The 14,988-nt window shown below is 44.1% G+C and overlaps 1 protein-coding gene across 1 annotated transcript; it reads right to left on the reverse strand.

Annotated features, from left to right (window-relative positions):
- Nucleotides 1-630: 630 nt before the first annotated feature.
- LOC133053751 (chromodomain Y-like protein) lies at nucleotides 631-2,265 on the reverse strand. The gene is given in 1 exon segment (XM_061138258.1): nucleotides 631-2,265. A coding segment is annotated over 1 exon segment (1,635 nt).
- Nucleotides 2,266-14,988: the final 12,723 nt, after the last annotated feature.

A 14,988-nucleotide genomic window follows, 5' to 3' on the forward strand; every position in this document is an offset into this window, starting at 1 on the left:
GGTAAGAATCAGACTTTGAACAACAGGGAAAAATCAATTGATATTTCAGCATGAATCTGAGGCATATTTTATTTTGGGGTATGTCCATCAGTGGGTTTTTAGCCAGAAGTACTCATCCTAAAAGATAAGTCTTCCATTTGATTTAGAATTTTCTATCTTGGAGGCTTTGGACCTTTTAGAGATAAGGCACATCTCAGATCTTTCCATATTTCGATTTGCAGCAGGGATGGTGAGGCTTGCTATCACCCCTTTCTTTTCATTTAAAAGGAAAAAACAAACAAAAAAAAAGATTAACACACATTGTTTCAGACTTTTCTGACACCTAAACCTAGAAAATATCTTTATATATACACATTCCTAGCTGAAGATGACAAGAATGAGAGCCTCAAGGAGCAGGCCAGAGCTCACCATTATACTTTTATACTCGTGTGTATTAAGTATAAACCAATGACGTTTCAACAAAGGAGTTTTTTTAGTTATTTATTTTAAAGCTACAGTACCTCAGAACTCCTTGGCAATAAATAGCTTGTCTGTCTCAAGTCCTGCTTCCCAGAGGGAGCTCGGTAGGAGCCTGGCCCAGGCCGTGAGGTCTGGCACCGCACGCCCTGGTGAGGTCGGGCGGCTGGACAGTCAGAAATCGTCGGTCTTGCACTTCAGGTACTTGCGCATGGAGTCGATGCCCTGCGCGGAGCCCCATATCTTCTTGAGCACCTCACACTCCCGCTCATTGGCCCGCTCCAGCTCCAGCCTCATGTTGCAGCGCACAAGGGCCTTGGATTCCTCCAGCACGACACGGTTGCAAGAGGCGAGCTCCTTGATGCGAACCATGACTTCCTGGGTGAAGGTCCCAGGCCAGAACACCTGGGAGACCAGCCCTTTGCTGCACGCCTCCTGTGCTGTTAGCTTCCGCCCTCTGAACAGCATTTCGTTGGCAGATGCTCCTCCCATAATCTTGGGGAACATGACGGTGGAACAGCCGTCTGGACTCTATCCGAAGGTGGTATAGGGCGTCTGGAACCATGCCTTTTCGTTGGCCCAGACCACATCACAGAGAGGCAGGATGGATGCTCCGAGCCCAATGGCCGGGCCATTCACAGCTACGACAATAGGCTTCTTGAACTGGATGAAGATGTTCACGAAGTTTCTGATGGCCTCAGCCATTCTGGAGCTCTCCCTCTTGCGGTTATCTGGCAGGCGCCGGATGAAGTAGAGGAAGTCCAGGCCGCAGCAGAAGACACTGCCCACAGCGCTGAGCAACACCAGGTTGCTGTCGTCGGCGTTGGCCATGCTCAGCGCTCTCTGCAGCTCCTTCATCACCTCCGGGTTCAGCGAGTTGTTCTCGGATGACTTGGTGGACAGCAGGATGTGGGTGAAGCCGTCCTGCTTCCGGACCACAATGTCCCGGTACCTGTAGGCGCTCTCCCTCTGCCACACGCTGAAGCGCAGCTGCTTGTTAAAGGGCTGGTCTTGCCTGTCCTTCATGAACTTCTTCTTCCCAGCTTTCATGCCCATGACTGACGTCTGCAGGGGACTTGTGCAGTTGACTGGAAGTGCGTCCACCAAATCGGACGTGCCATTCCCTTTCATGGCCAGCCCTGTGGCCATGGTGGCCTTCACGGGGCCCGACGCCCGTGGCAACAATGGGTGTATCCAGGGCCGGCTCCCCATCATCAAAGGCTCTGGCTCTGGGCTCAGTAGGTCCCCGATCTGCTTCTCGGCTGCCGCCTCTGGGGCTGCTGTGTCTTCCGGCCCCTGCTTCATGGGGTCCGGATTCTCGGGGCTCTCGTCCTGAAAGCTGTCCAGCACAGTCCCACTCTTTATGGGGCTCTTGGGCACGAGAATCCTGTTGCCCAACCGGGCCAGGTCCATGTACTTGTAGGTGGCCAGGCCCCGTGCAGAGCTCTCCTGGAACTTCTGGCTGGCAGTAAACGGCGGGCTGCTCTTGGCTTCGTGCTCCTTGCCCACCACTAGGGCCTTGGGGGCGGCCTTGGAGAAGCTGCTGTTGGTGGATCTGGAGATCTGATTCTGGCCATTGTTTGGGGAGGTCCGCTTGGCTCTAGTGAGGGTGCCCTCCTTCTGCTTCCCGGTGTGCTGCCGGTTAAAGTCGTGGATGCACTCCTCGCAGTTCACCAGGTGCTGCTCTGGCTCCCATGTGGCATCCTCCCTGCCATAGCCTTTCCACTGAACCACATACTCCGTCTTCCCTTTCTTGTTTTGCCTCTTGTCAATGACCCTTTCAACGTCATACAGCTCCTCGGAGGCCATGGCTGCCCCCTCTGGGCTGGGCCAGTGAGGCAACCCTGGTCATTTTGAAGACTCCCAGTGGTCTGCTCCAGAGCCCCTGAACACCCCTATATGTAGGGGACCACACCCTTATGATTATGACGTCAGTAAGTCCATTCCCCAGCCAATGGCAGCCTTACCCCAGCCTTAGCATCACAAAGCCTCATCCTGAAACCTGTGATGTTGGATGCAGAGCTCAGTTGATTTGCTGGCAGAAATGAGGCATTTTTCATCATCCCAAAGAGCCCCCCAAACTCACCTGCCATCCTCATCTCTCTACACCAACACAGATGGGCCACATGTCAGGGAGAGTGTGTCTCCTCCAAACCTTACCCCACAACCGGGTTTCAGCCTATCCTTCGAGTCTGTCTCACGTTACATTATTAACTACTTTTCGTTTTCTTGCCTCAAATCCATCCATGATAATTAGGCTGTGGAACTGAGAATAATTTCCCTTTCATCCTACAACTGGTAGGAGGAAATGCACCTTGAAGGCCATTCAATTCTGGGCCACTTATGAGAAACCTTTTCCATCCCACCTCCTTTTCTCAGTCTTCATCTAGCTCTCCTCAGTTTTCTAGTCTCCAGTCTAAAAGCCCCGTCCTCAACTGTGAGAATACACAATATTCAGTATGCACTGAATACATACACTTGCTCTGGCGCTACTTGGCACTGTCTTGTTTCAATTCGAGGACTAATTGTCACCTCCCCAGATGTAATACCCAGGCTTCAGTTTTAACATGGTAATGTGGATGAGGCAGACAAATGCATGCTTTGGGTTGTGCTGGATGACCCCAAGAAGGAAATCACCACCTGTGACTGACTAGTATTCCCAGGAAGGAAGGGGTGCAGCTTGCCCAGTGGTGTGTGAGCCTCATGTGCACAGTGCTTCTCAACATGCACCCTCACAAATTTCTTCTCATCCTGTTTTCCTGGCAGAAGCTCCTTTGGGTGTCTCCTCACAGTTGAGACCATGGTGGAATTCATTTCCATGAATAGCTGCCACAAGCTTCCAGCCTCTTGGAGGAAACCCTGTGTAATCATGCCTACCCATCTAGTTCCCAAGGTCTCTCATTGAGGTTGTTGGTGCTGGAGGATAGGGGAATAAGTTGTGTGCTTCAGCACAGTCCCTTTGTTCCTAATGGGCTAGCAGGGTCAGCCAGCCTTAGATGTACCCTTGGGGGGCAGTCTTTGTTGACATAGTGGGATTCCCTGTGGTTTCCATGAGGTGCTGTCTTCCTGGTGTGCACTGGCTGCTTAGTCACCTAGGACAAGCCTCAATGTTCAGAGCAGTCTTATTTCTACCAGTCAAAAAGTTGAGAAGCACAAGATGGTGGAGGGGGAGGGGTACAGGGAGTACATCTCTCTCCATGGATCCATCAGGAATAGACCTTCAGACACAAGTGCTTGCAGAACCTCAGCTGAGAGCAGACAGGACTGCCTGAACAGAGGAAAATAGTAGATGGAACCGCAAACAATCAGGAGGATGCAATAACTAGGGGGTGGGGGGAGGAGACATGAGTGTTAGTAGGATTGGGCCTGCCCTCAGGGGGTGGGAGACCTGAAGTAGGTGTCCGATCTCCACATGGGAGCAACTGTCTGCATCAGAGGAGAAACACTTAAGGCTGAGAGTGAAACAGCACATCTGTGGCAGCCTAGAAGGGATGAGAATGAGACAGTCCTTTCCACAGTCATTCACACCCCAGAGAGGGACACAGGTCCTGTAGAAGGTGCAGCAGGAAGCAGATGGTTCCTAGAGATTGTGGAGAAATCCCTGGCCATGGTCTGCTGCCTACTGGTTAGAGACAAATTGAGGGGATGCTCAAATGAGGAGATCGTGTGGGAAAAGCCTGTGCAGGTAAGCCAGGTGGCCATGGGAGGAAGGTGACACTGCTGAGTCATGTGTAGGGGGTGGAGCCATCGGGACAGCCTCTGTCTCCCCACACGCCTGCATCACAGCTGAATAAAAGAGAGGTTGGTCCCATGAAGCACTTGAATCACTGAACTACAGAGTAAGACTCCACCCAGGGAGCGCCTTTAAGTACCTGATGCTCCAAACGACAGAGTAGGACCCCAGCGTGGGGGGTCCCACTATGTGCCTGACACGCTGAACAACAGTGACGGACCCCAGACAGGAAAGCCCTCGAAGGGCCTGAATGCATGTGTCTATGGAGAAAGACTAGCCAAAGAGGCCTTCAGATTGCCAGCTACAATAGGCTCAAAGAAAAATTCAGACAGGGCCTTAATTCCTGCAGTGGAGGCAGTCCAAGTCTCTGTACACTTGGCACTGCCAGGGTCCCTGCAAGCCAAGCAACTGTGTCGCCTTCATGCTCAACTCTCACTCAGGCAGAGCTGCCACGGTCCAAGTACTCGTCCGTCTTTGCTCTCAGTTTCGCTTCAGGATTGTCAGATTCCTTTCTACCCTGGAGACTGTGGCAGGATTCTCTGCCAGGGAGGGGATTCTCCATGCAAGAATCCTGGAGCGTATTGGCCAATACGGATTGCCATGCCCTTCTAGAGCACTATATTAGCCGCTGTCCTTATTGCCAAACCCCTGAGCACGCGGCGCTTGCCAGAACCTCTGTGACCCAATCTGCTGCACCACCTCCACACCTGGTCCTCAAAGGGGCAAACCCAAGGACTCCAAGGCAACCTCAGGAGCAAATTCCAGTGGACAAACCACATGCAGAAATGGACGGGAAACCCCCATGAAAGTCAGCAGCAGTGTAGCTAAGGAAGAAGGCCCAGAACCTCCCTACGAGGTGTACAAACTGCAGATTAAACCCACACGATCACCTAGGAAGACTCTGTGTCTAAGCAATGGATAAACAAGTCATTGAGAGATCCCTCCTGCAAACCAACCAATCAACCAACAACAACCACAACGAAACAAAACGCAGCAGTTCTGATGGCTGTGGACTTTGCAGGCAAGAACACATAGGAGTGGGACCAGATTAGAATGTAAGTTGCCCCCACACCAGGTCCAGAGATCAGCACACTAATGACGGGTAGCCGAGGGAGGTGAGGTGGCCTGTGAATACAAGTGAAGGAAAGGACTCTGATAGCAGTGACTCAAGATAAATGTATGTTCTTCCTCTCTTTTGATTTGCTCTGTAGATTCTTTGGGATTTATTTGTTTTCTTTCTTTCCGCCCTCACCACAACTGCAGTAGTTGTCATTGTTAATTTCACTACGGAATCAAATGAAGCTTTGGAGCTTTTTTCCTGTGTGTGTGTGTGACATCTTCTTCACTCCTTCTATACAACGTTTCTTGTACGTTCAGCTTTTGCAGTTCTGTAGAACTTTTTTTCTTTTATTTTCCTCAGTCTTCTTCTAAGTTTAACTTGACAATTTTTAATCCTCCTAATTTTGTTATCTACATTTACTCCTTTGTTTATTTTTCGTACTGTATTTCCCGCCCCTTTGTAGTTAAACTTTACCTGTATAAATGATTTTATCTCCCACTGTTTAAGAATGTATATCTGTTCATTTTTTTCCTCTCAACATATTTGTTAGATTTATTTTAACTGCCTTATTGCCCACCTAGAACCTAGGACTAGTTTTGTATTCCGGTTAGTGCTTTAGTTAGTTTTATGCTTGTGGATAAACACTCGGGTTCCTTTGTTCACTGTGCCAATTTAATGACGTTTATTTCACTTTATTTTTGTTTTAGAACTTTGTCTCTAAGTTGATCTTTTGCTGCTCTGTAGAGTTTTATTTTCTACTTTTTATTGTCTTCTTCCATTTCCCCCGCTTATTATACATTTATTTATTTATTTATTAAAACTAGTGCATTTTTTCTATATCGATTCTTTTCTTTGCCTTTCCTACACTTATTTTCCCCTTAGGGTGAATCTTTAATATATATATAAATGTTCATCTTCCTCTTTACCATTGCATATCTATGCTTTGTTTTCTGTATTTCCTTTCTTATCAGCTTCGGGGACGCAGGCCTGGTGAAGTCCAGGTGTTCCTTTAGGATAAGCAGTGTCTGCAAAGTATAGAAAACCGAGTCGAGTCTTGGTTGAGTGCAGAATCAAGACTATTTTATTCTTTTACATCAGTGCTTATGTACCCTAAAATCAATAATCCTTTAAAGACCTTTAAGGAAGGGGCAATGATAAGATTGTACCAGGTGCATAATCCTGGGTGACATCAGAAATAACTTTCCAGATCAGTCCATACCTACACATAACTTTTCAACAATTCAAGGGCAGCAGCTAGTCAACTGTGAAAAGCCATCTACAAACATTATCTTGTGAAGCTGATCCCCGGGCTGACTTAGCTCTGGTATGTAATGCTAAAGGTCAAAGTTCTCATGAATTCCCTCCTGATCACACCCTAAGCAATCTTCCCAATCTCATAATGGACTCTATTGACTTTTGCTTATGGGGTAGATAGACCTGTTTATTAGAACCCGTGGGCCCCCATGGACTGTGTTGCTGCCATGCAAAGGTTTCGAAGAGGAATTTTAGGTAAGAGTCAGACTCGTGTTTTGGGAACCTCAAAGAACGCCAAGCATCAGAAGATGAAAGGCCGAAGGCCTGGGCGTGGGTTGTGGGGCAATACCGAGAAACCCCCAGAGGTCGGGATGATTTGCGTGTGGAGTGGTCCTGGAGGTCCCCACAACTTTGCGTGCCAGCTCCTTGAGCCCAGACCGTGTCACAGGCTGCGTTTCTCTCGCCGGCTCCCGACATCTCCCCGTTTATTTCCTAGGACAGCAAGATGAAGTTCAGTCGCAACACTTTGAATGCTGTGCAGTAAACTTTGAAAAAGACAAGGAAGAAAAAGTATTACTAGTAAGGCCATGGCATCCATATCAACACAGCTTATTAGCCTGGAGACAAAGTTTTGCCTGTCACCAAGCTTGAGAGGATATTGAAATGATTAGTTGCTGTTCCGGCAGCGGTGAAGTCTAGTCTGGAATGCTCTAGGGCTTGGATTTGTTTACATACGTTTTCTAAATCTAAGCTTATGCTGGAGCTATTCCAAATTCCTGTGATATGACTTTTAATCCATTCCCAATTATAGTCTGTTTCATTAACTTGCTAGGGAGTGATACAGATCCATCGACAATCAGCGTGGCAAGACAGAGCTAATTTTACTATTAATGCTTGCAATTCAGCTCCTATGTGCATTACAGCTTCTTCCAAAGTATCTACTTCCATCTCTAGTTTACTATCTATGATTTCTTGAGATGCTAAAGTCAGGGACACATTTCTGCAGATGTTATTAAAAAATTGAGCTGTATGCACTTGTTGGGTTAGAGCTACTGCTGCCACTGTAATGGAGGCAATTGCGGCTATCAAGGCAGAGGTTGCCAAGATAAGTACATCTACTAAATGCTTAGCCCTCATAAGATCTTGTCATTGTTGAAGCACAGCTAAACCAGAATTGTCACACCAAGGAATAGTAACATTACCAGCAACCATAAGATATGGAGGGTGTTGCAAAACCACAAACAAGCCAACCTTAAATCGGGGGCTGAGGCAAGAGGATAGCATACATTCTTTACAAGTAACTATGGTTGGACCTCCAGTATAATCAGCAAATATCTGTGCGTCGTTAGAATTATTAGTGAAAAGGAAAACAGGGAGAGAGCAAACAAGCTAATGCAGAAAAGGTACTAGCAATTTTAGGTCTAATTACTGTGATCTCGGAGGTGGCGGCAAGTGCTTTCCATAGTTCAGGCTGCCAATGTGTCTGGTTGTTTAAAGGAAAAGATAACAGGGCAGGGACAAACTGATTGTGATGCCCAAACTAGTCGTTTTGAATTTTGTTTGGTAAATTTTAGTGGCGACTCAGTGATAATTCCCTTTTTAGAAGCTCCTAAAGGATGTACCTTCCTTTAGGGGCATGATTAGACTTCTATTATATGGGAAATGAAAACATAAAGGGAGATCATCAGTGAGTCCCCAGAAAGTGTAATTGAGTTTGATAGGATACTTATCCTAAAAATATGAAGTGTACCATCCGCCCAAAGGATGGGGTCGAGTTGTGTGGATCTGCATGGCCTATTGGTGCAAGTAACGACCTGGAATGGAAGGGGGTTAGTGAAGTTGGCCTAATATACCCCAGGTGTGGCTGAAGAGGCATTTACCTGACAAGCAAGCAGAGCAAGGATAGCTATGAAAACCTTTTCAGGAGTAGGAGCATGTCTTGTCGACACAGCTATGTCTTGAGCTGGGTGACAGACGTCCATGATTTGTCCCCAGGTCGGGAGAGCAGCCTGTCGGGTGGCTCGTGTTGGGCATTTTCTATGGGGCACGGAGATAGATCGTGTGTGGTCTCTCAAGGACAGCCGTGATATCTGCATAGTGGGAGGTTCATGTGGATATTCATCTGGAGCTTCTGGTGCTGTCTGTGCTTGATTTTTTGGAGTTTCCATGCTGGAGGAGGGGGAGGCCCCCTTTTTCCTTTTTGGCCAAGAAAGCAGAGGCATCAGGTCCTCGGGGAATTGAGACACACCGGATCAGCCTGTCAGAAATCGGAATGGTTGACTCTGCATCTTGAGGAATGATAAAAGCATACCATCGGCCGCTGGTTATCAGTGGGTCAGGCCCCTTCCATTGTCCTGAAAGGACATCCTTCCACCTGACTAAAGGTTTCATGACCCTTTGTTCTGGGGTCCAATGCCAAAACATGGCAGTGTGACCCAACAAATCAGCATTAAGATTATGTAGTACAAAGACGGCACGCTCTAACACCTGGTGAGGGGAACTCTACTTGTATAGTTATATCTTGAAAGACTTCACCCGTCCTGGCTGTAGTTATAATCACATGAGAGAAAGTGTCCACGGTTACATGAACAAAGGATCGCCTCCAAAGGCGATCAAAGGATGGAACATGGGCTACATCTACCTGCCAGAGCATATTTGGCAATAGTCCTGGAGAATATAATCTGAATGCTAAGGTAGGTAGAAAAGTAGGGCAGTGTGTACAGGAGTGAACTATTTCTCGAGCTGACTCTCGGGGAATGTGAAACTGATATTTGAAAGCAGTTGCATTTTGATGATGTAGGGCATGTGAGGCTCGATCATCAATAACAGTGTCAGTTGCAATCGATTTAGTAAGAGCATCAGCTAAATCCTTTACACGACTTAAGGGCCCTTGTAGACTCAAGTGAGCTCGAATATGCCTGATATCAAAGGTTTTATTTGGAATCTATATTGGTTGTCGCAACTTAGACAGTAAGTGAAAGATGGTGGTTTTATTTTTAGGCAGCACAGCTGTCTCAATATGAGAAAATGGTCTGATAACATACTGTGAGTCAGAGTATATGATAAACTCTTCTTTGGGGAACATAACAAAGGCCACTACGACGGCAGTCAGTTGAGGCTTTGGGGCTGAGGTTTCTTGGGCATATAACACTTTTAGTTTGAGTTTCTGTAACTATGGAAGCTTTTCCATTGGAAGACTCATCTGTAAAATTATTGACAGCCTTTGGTATAGGAGAGGCTTGACATCTTTTTTTTTTTTTTGGAAAAAGACTGGGTCATCAGCCATGAAATTTAATGAAGAGTGAGAGGGCAAATGATGTGGGCAAGGAAACTTGCCCTACATAATGTCCTAAGGCAATTTGCCAGTCTTTGTTAAACTGCAGGAAAACATTTAATTGTTATTTTATTGTATGAAATTATAATCTCAGGAGGATTGTTACCAAACGAATGTATCATCCTTTTTCTGCATTTTACAATTAGTGTTGCTATTAAAGCTGGGTCATAAGCCACTATCTTCTTGTCTGTAGCTGGAAGATGTATCCATTCCAGGGGTCCTGATTGCATTAATACACCAGTTGGAGCTGTAGGAGTAGGCAAGCACAAAAGCTGCCACACTTTACTTGTATCAATCCTATTTACATGACTATAGACACAGCAGCTGTTACTTTATCAAGGGCTTTTCGAGCTTCAGGGATCAGGCTCTTTTCGGAAGCTGGGTCAGAGGTACCTTGTAAGACATTAAACAAGGGCTTTAATTCAGCAGTAATGAATTTTACCTAAAGCCTAATCCAGTTAATATCTCCTAGCAAATTTTGATAATCACTTAATGTCACCACATGAACTTTTTTTTAATTGTAAGGGAACATGAGTCGCCATTTTAGAATATAGACCTTGCCCTAGATAAGTAACCGGGGGGTTTATTTGGGGGCAATTTGTAGGCCTCTATACTGTAACGCCTCTGTTAGATCATGCAGCACTGATTGTAGGTATGCCTGATCGGGATGTACTATTTGGATATCATCCATACAATGAATTAAATATACCTGTCTATGTTTGATATGAACCATGTGCAAAAGACTTGAAAAGATTTAGAAGTGTATGCAGGGGCACTGTCAGGTTTAAAACATTAGGATAACACAAGTCTAACAGTGAGGGGTTATTTTGGATAGAAGAAGAATGAGCTTTGACATGTACAATAACTTTAAATAACACATTTATTTTACTAAAATAACAAAGTTAAAACCAATATAAACCACTTAAAGGCAAAGAAATGTATAATCTGTTATTGATAGATTTATTCTAAGAAAACATTTTTCGCTTCACAAAGAGAGCAGACTATATTTCAGTCTGTTACCAATTTAGCCGAGAGCAAACAAACAGCATTTTATTTCGTTAATCTTAGATAAGTTTTTTGCTTTTTTTTCTTATAAATCTTGAACTAGAGGTATTTTTCTAAAGCTATGAGAGTCAAACCATACAGGGTAATTGACAAAGTAGCCTGGTCATTATTGTGAGCTGTAACACTTGAACATGATAATTAAAACTGTAACTGACAGCATGTTACCAGGACATATCAATTTTCATGAATTTTCCATAATTTTTAGGTTATCTATATAAGTAATAACAACCATACAGTACAAACTGAGAAGATTTAGCACCCTTCCAACAATCATTCCCATGCCATTTAACATGTCAAATGAACTCAGATAGTATAATAGCCTTTTGGGAGGCTTCAGGGGCCCTCTGAAGCATCCCAAACTTAGCTAGTGGTTCAAAGAATTTTAAAAGAATATGTTTTAAAATGTTTTATCATAAGGGTCAATTAAAAGCATTTCGAACGTTGGGTCAGATTTAGTCAATGTTGATGGGTGTATCCTTTAGCTTGCTGATATATCACAATCAAGTTCTAGTGAACGTGAGCTCCGCCCCCTTTGGACCAAATGGACTCTACCCAGTTTTTTGTTTTGGCCATGTCCTTCCTAACAAAATCTATTTATCTAACTAGTTTTAATCCAATTTTAGAAAATCCCGATCATGCCAAACTCTTTTTTAATATTCTTGATACCTCTGTTAAATTTACTGAAAGTATACTTCCTGCTTTCCATTACCAACAAAGAGCTAACATTTGTATGAGCATTTTAGAGACTGGTGAGCATAAATACCAGTGATAATGTTTAAATCCCTTGTTTTTTCTTTGTTTTATTTATTCACTTTGTAACATTTTAGGATGGCATCAAGCACTATTTACTTGTAGTCCCACATCTCTTTAGTTGTTCTGTAAAAGGAAATCAGTGTTTAGTGGGAAATGTTTTAAACATTTAATATATTTGGAAATGTCCTAATTAATAGACTTTTAATACTTAGTTTAGCACATCCCTTAGAAATCTGACTTATGTCAATCTGGAGAGACAATTGTAAACGGGTATTCCTAAAGAAAAATTATTTGTTAGAGTTTATATAAAAACTCGTATCTTTTTTCCAATTTTTAGAAAATTTTTTCACTCGAGGTAATTGCCTTGTTGACAAAGTGGAAACAGATATAATATTTAACTTATATTAAACCTAGGTAGAAAAAATATTTTACTTGATGTTAATTACTGTAAGACATGTCTATATCAGATAGGTGACTGAACAAACATTCTTATCAGGTATTCAATACTGAATATAACTCAGTTCACCTGAACCTGGAATTTATTGTTTCATTTAGAATTATTTGATTTGTAAGTGCTTATTCTTCTTTAAAGCAAATGAATAGAGCTCATTTACAAATTAACCTAAACAATATTATGCAGAGACAAGGACATACCAACACATCTTTAGACAAATGCAGTGCAAAATCTAGCTTCATGTTTTAAGCTGGGTCATGAATTAGATATTACACAATAAAACTTACTAGCTTCTACAAATAGAAGAAATACATTAAAAATTTTAAAGGCTTTTTTTCTTTCCTTTTTGTCTCAGTGTCAGGAGTTAGAGATTGTCTAGGGGCAAATACTTTGGTGCTTTTTCGATACCAGCATTGCATACCATGCCCACCCCCTCCTGCCCAACCGTCCTTGACAGAGCTCCCCAGCTAAATTCCCAGCCTTGCACTCACATACAGAAACACCACATCCTCCTCCTCTTCCCCCATGGGAAGGGTATCATTGGGGCTCAGTCTGAGCACAGGACAGCCCCAAGCTTTCAAGCTAACTGGACCTTCTCTTCCCATCTCCAACTGCACAGGAACCATGCCCCTCCCTCTGCACATACCTTTCCTTTCTCTGCCCTTTCTGCCCCACACAGAAAGCTCAGAGAGCTCAGAGACACACATAATTTCACACCAGGTTGATTTTATTTAAATGTCATTATTAATGTTGGTGGGTGCTATTGGTAGAAGACTCAATGACTGTACTGTTGGCCACTTTGAAGCAGTGAGACCCTGGAAGAATTCTCATGTCTCTAGCCATGTTCTGAAGTCACTGGCTATGCAGTTGTCCAGCAGGAATGGCAGGGGTCTCCATGATCTCTTGGGCCTCTTCCAGTTGGTTCTGATTCAGCTCTTGATTCGCCTTGGAACACTGGCTCCAGAGGTTTGAACCTCTGATATTGTTAGGATTCTCTGAGGTGGGAGCTATTTGAAAAGCCTTCTTGCTCAGCTTTGGTTGAATGTGCTTATTTGCCCTCACAGGTACCCTGGCAACCTGGAGAAAACAAGAGAAGGAGCAAAGAATGGCATTAACTTGGGGAAGAGTGTATTGCTGTTTGGGACTGATGGTTTCAGTAGAAGGAGTGTGACCAAGAGGTGGCATGTGCAAGACAAGGAAAGGGGAAGGTGTCTTAGGGGCCCTGTCAATGGGCAGGGTGAGCTTGGGTGGGTTCACTCACCTTGACACTTCTTTTCGACCTCAGTTGATAAGACGTCTTCATCTTGTCGTACTGCATAAGGAGCCGGTTGTTTCTGAATTGTGCTAGAGTCTTTTGGCTTCCCAGTCACTTTAGTCATTTGGTCTTGTGTCTGTGTGTGTGTGTGTGTGTGTGTGTGTGTGTGTGTGTGTGTGAGTGTGTGTGTGTGTTAAGAAATATTCAATTGATTTAACTAGTTTTCACAGGTGAATGTGAATTCTATAGAAACTTGATTGATTGTACAGTTTATATATACTTCAAACTACAGAACGCAAAAAGTAGGTCATATGGATGCAAAACTACTGCACCAACCCGTCCAAGTAAAGGCAGATTTACATTCTGTAAGCTCTCCGCAAGGCCAGGCGGTGGTCGGTTCCAAGTAGAAACTTCAAAACTGTACTGAAATAAGGTTTTGATTTTATTTCACTCTTCATCCATTCCATATGATTGCAAGCTCAGAAACCTGCCAGGAGACAGGCTTCTGGAAACGTCCCCAGCACTGGCAGGAATGCAGACATCTATGTCCACAAGGCACTCTCACATAGGATCCTCTCCTTGTTATGGTGTGTAGATGTGAAAGCAGAGACTGAGAACATGAAATGTCGAAATAATAAGGTAGTTCTCTTTAAAAGGAGTTTCTGAATTGAATAGTATGCCAAAAGAATTTTAACTTGTTCAATAAAGTACATTCTAAGTGAACCTAAAAAGCACAGTTTATAAGCATGCAAATTCTTTCCATTTTTGGTGTAATACATCAATCACATCTGCAAAGAGAAAACCAAAACTCTATATAAAGTAGTAGAGCTCACCTAGCCACAAGAAGCACTCATGTAGTTATTTTTCAAAAGGGTCAGAAAACCTAATTATAAACCTGCTAAGATTAACTTATAACTTAAGCTACCATACTGAAGCTAGTCAGTGATTCACTAATACTGCAAAAGATGCTTTCTGTTAGCGAGAGTGGTTTCTTCCTGTTAACTGGGTAAGAATCAGACTTTGAACAACAGGGAACAATCAATTGATATTTCAGCATGAATCCGAGGCATATTTTACTTTTGGGTATGTCCATCAGAGGGTTTTTAGCCAGAAGTACTCATCCTAAAAGATAAGTCTTCCATTTGATTTAGAATTTTCTACCTCGGAGGCTTTGGACCTTTTAGAGATAAGGCACATCTCAGATCTTTCCATATTTCGATTTGCAGCAGGGATGGCGAGGCTTGCTATCACCCCTTTCTTTTCTTTTAGAAGGAAAAGAAAAAGATAAACACACATTGTTTCAGACTTTTCTGACACCTAATCCTAGAAGATATCTTTATATATACACATTCCTAGCTGAAGATGACAAGAATGAGAGCCTCAAGGAGCAGGCCAGAGCTCACCATTATACTTTTATACTCGTGTATATTAAGTATAAACCAATGACGTTTCAACAAAGGAGTTTTGTAGTTATTTATTTTAAAGCTACAGTACCTCAGAACTCCTTGGCAATAAATAGCTTGTCTGTCTCAAGTCCTGCTTCCCAGAGGGAGCTCGGTAGGAGCCTGGCCCAGGCCGTGAGGTCTGGCACGGCGCGCCCTGGTGAGGTCGGGTGGCCGTACAG

This window comes from Dama dama, unplaced genomic scaffold, assembly GCF_033118175.1.
Source record: "Dama dama isolate Ldn47 unplaced genomic scaffold, ASM3311817v1 ptg000209l, whole genome shotgun sequence".
Taxonomy (NCBI): Eukaryota; Metazoa; Chordata; class Mammalia; order Artiodactyla; family Cervidae; genus Dama; species Dama dama.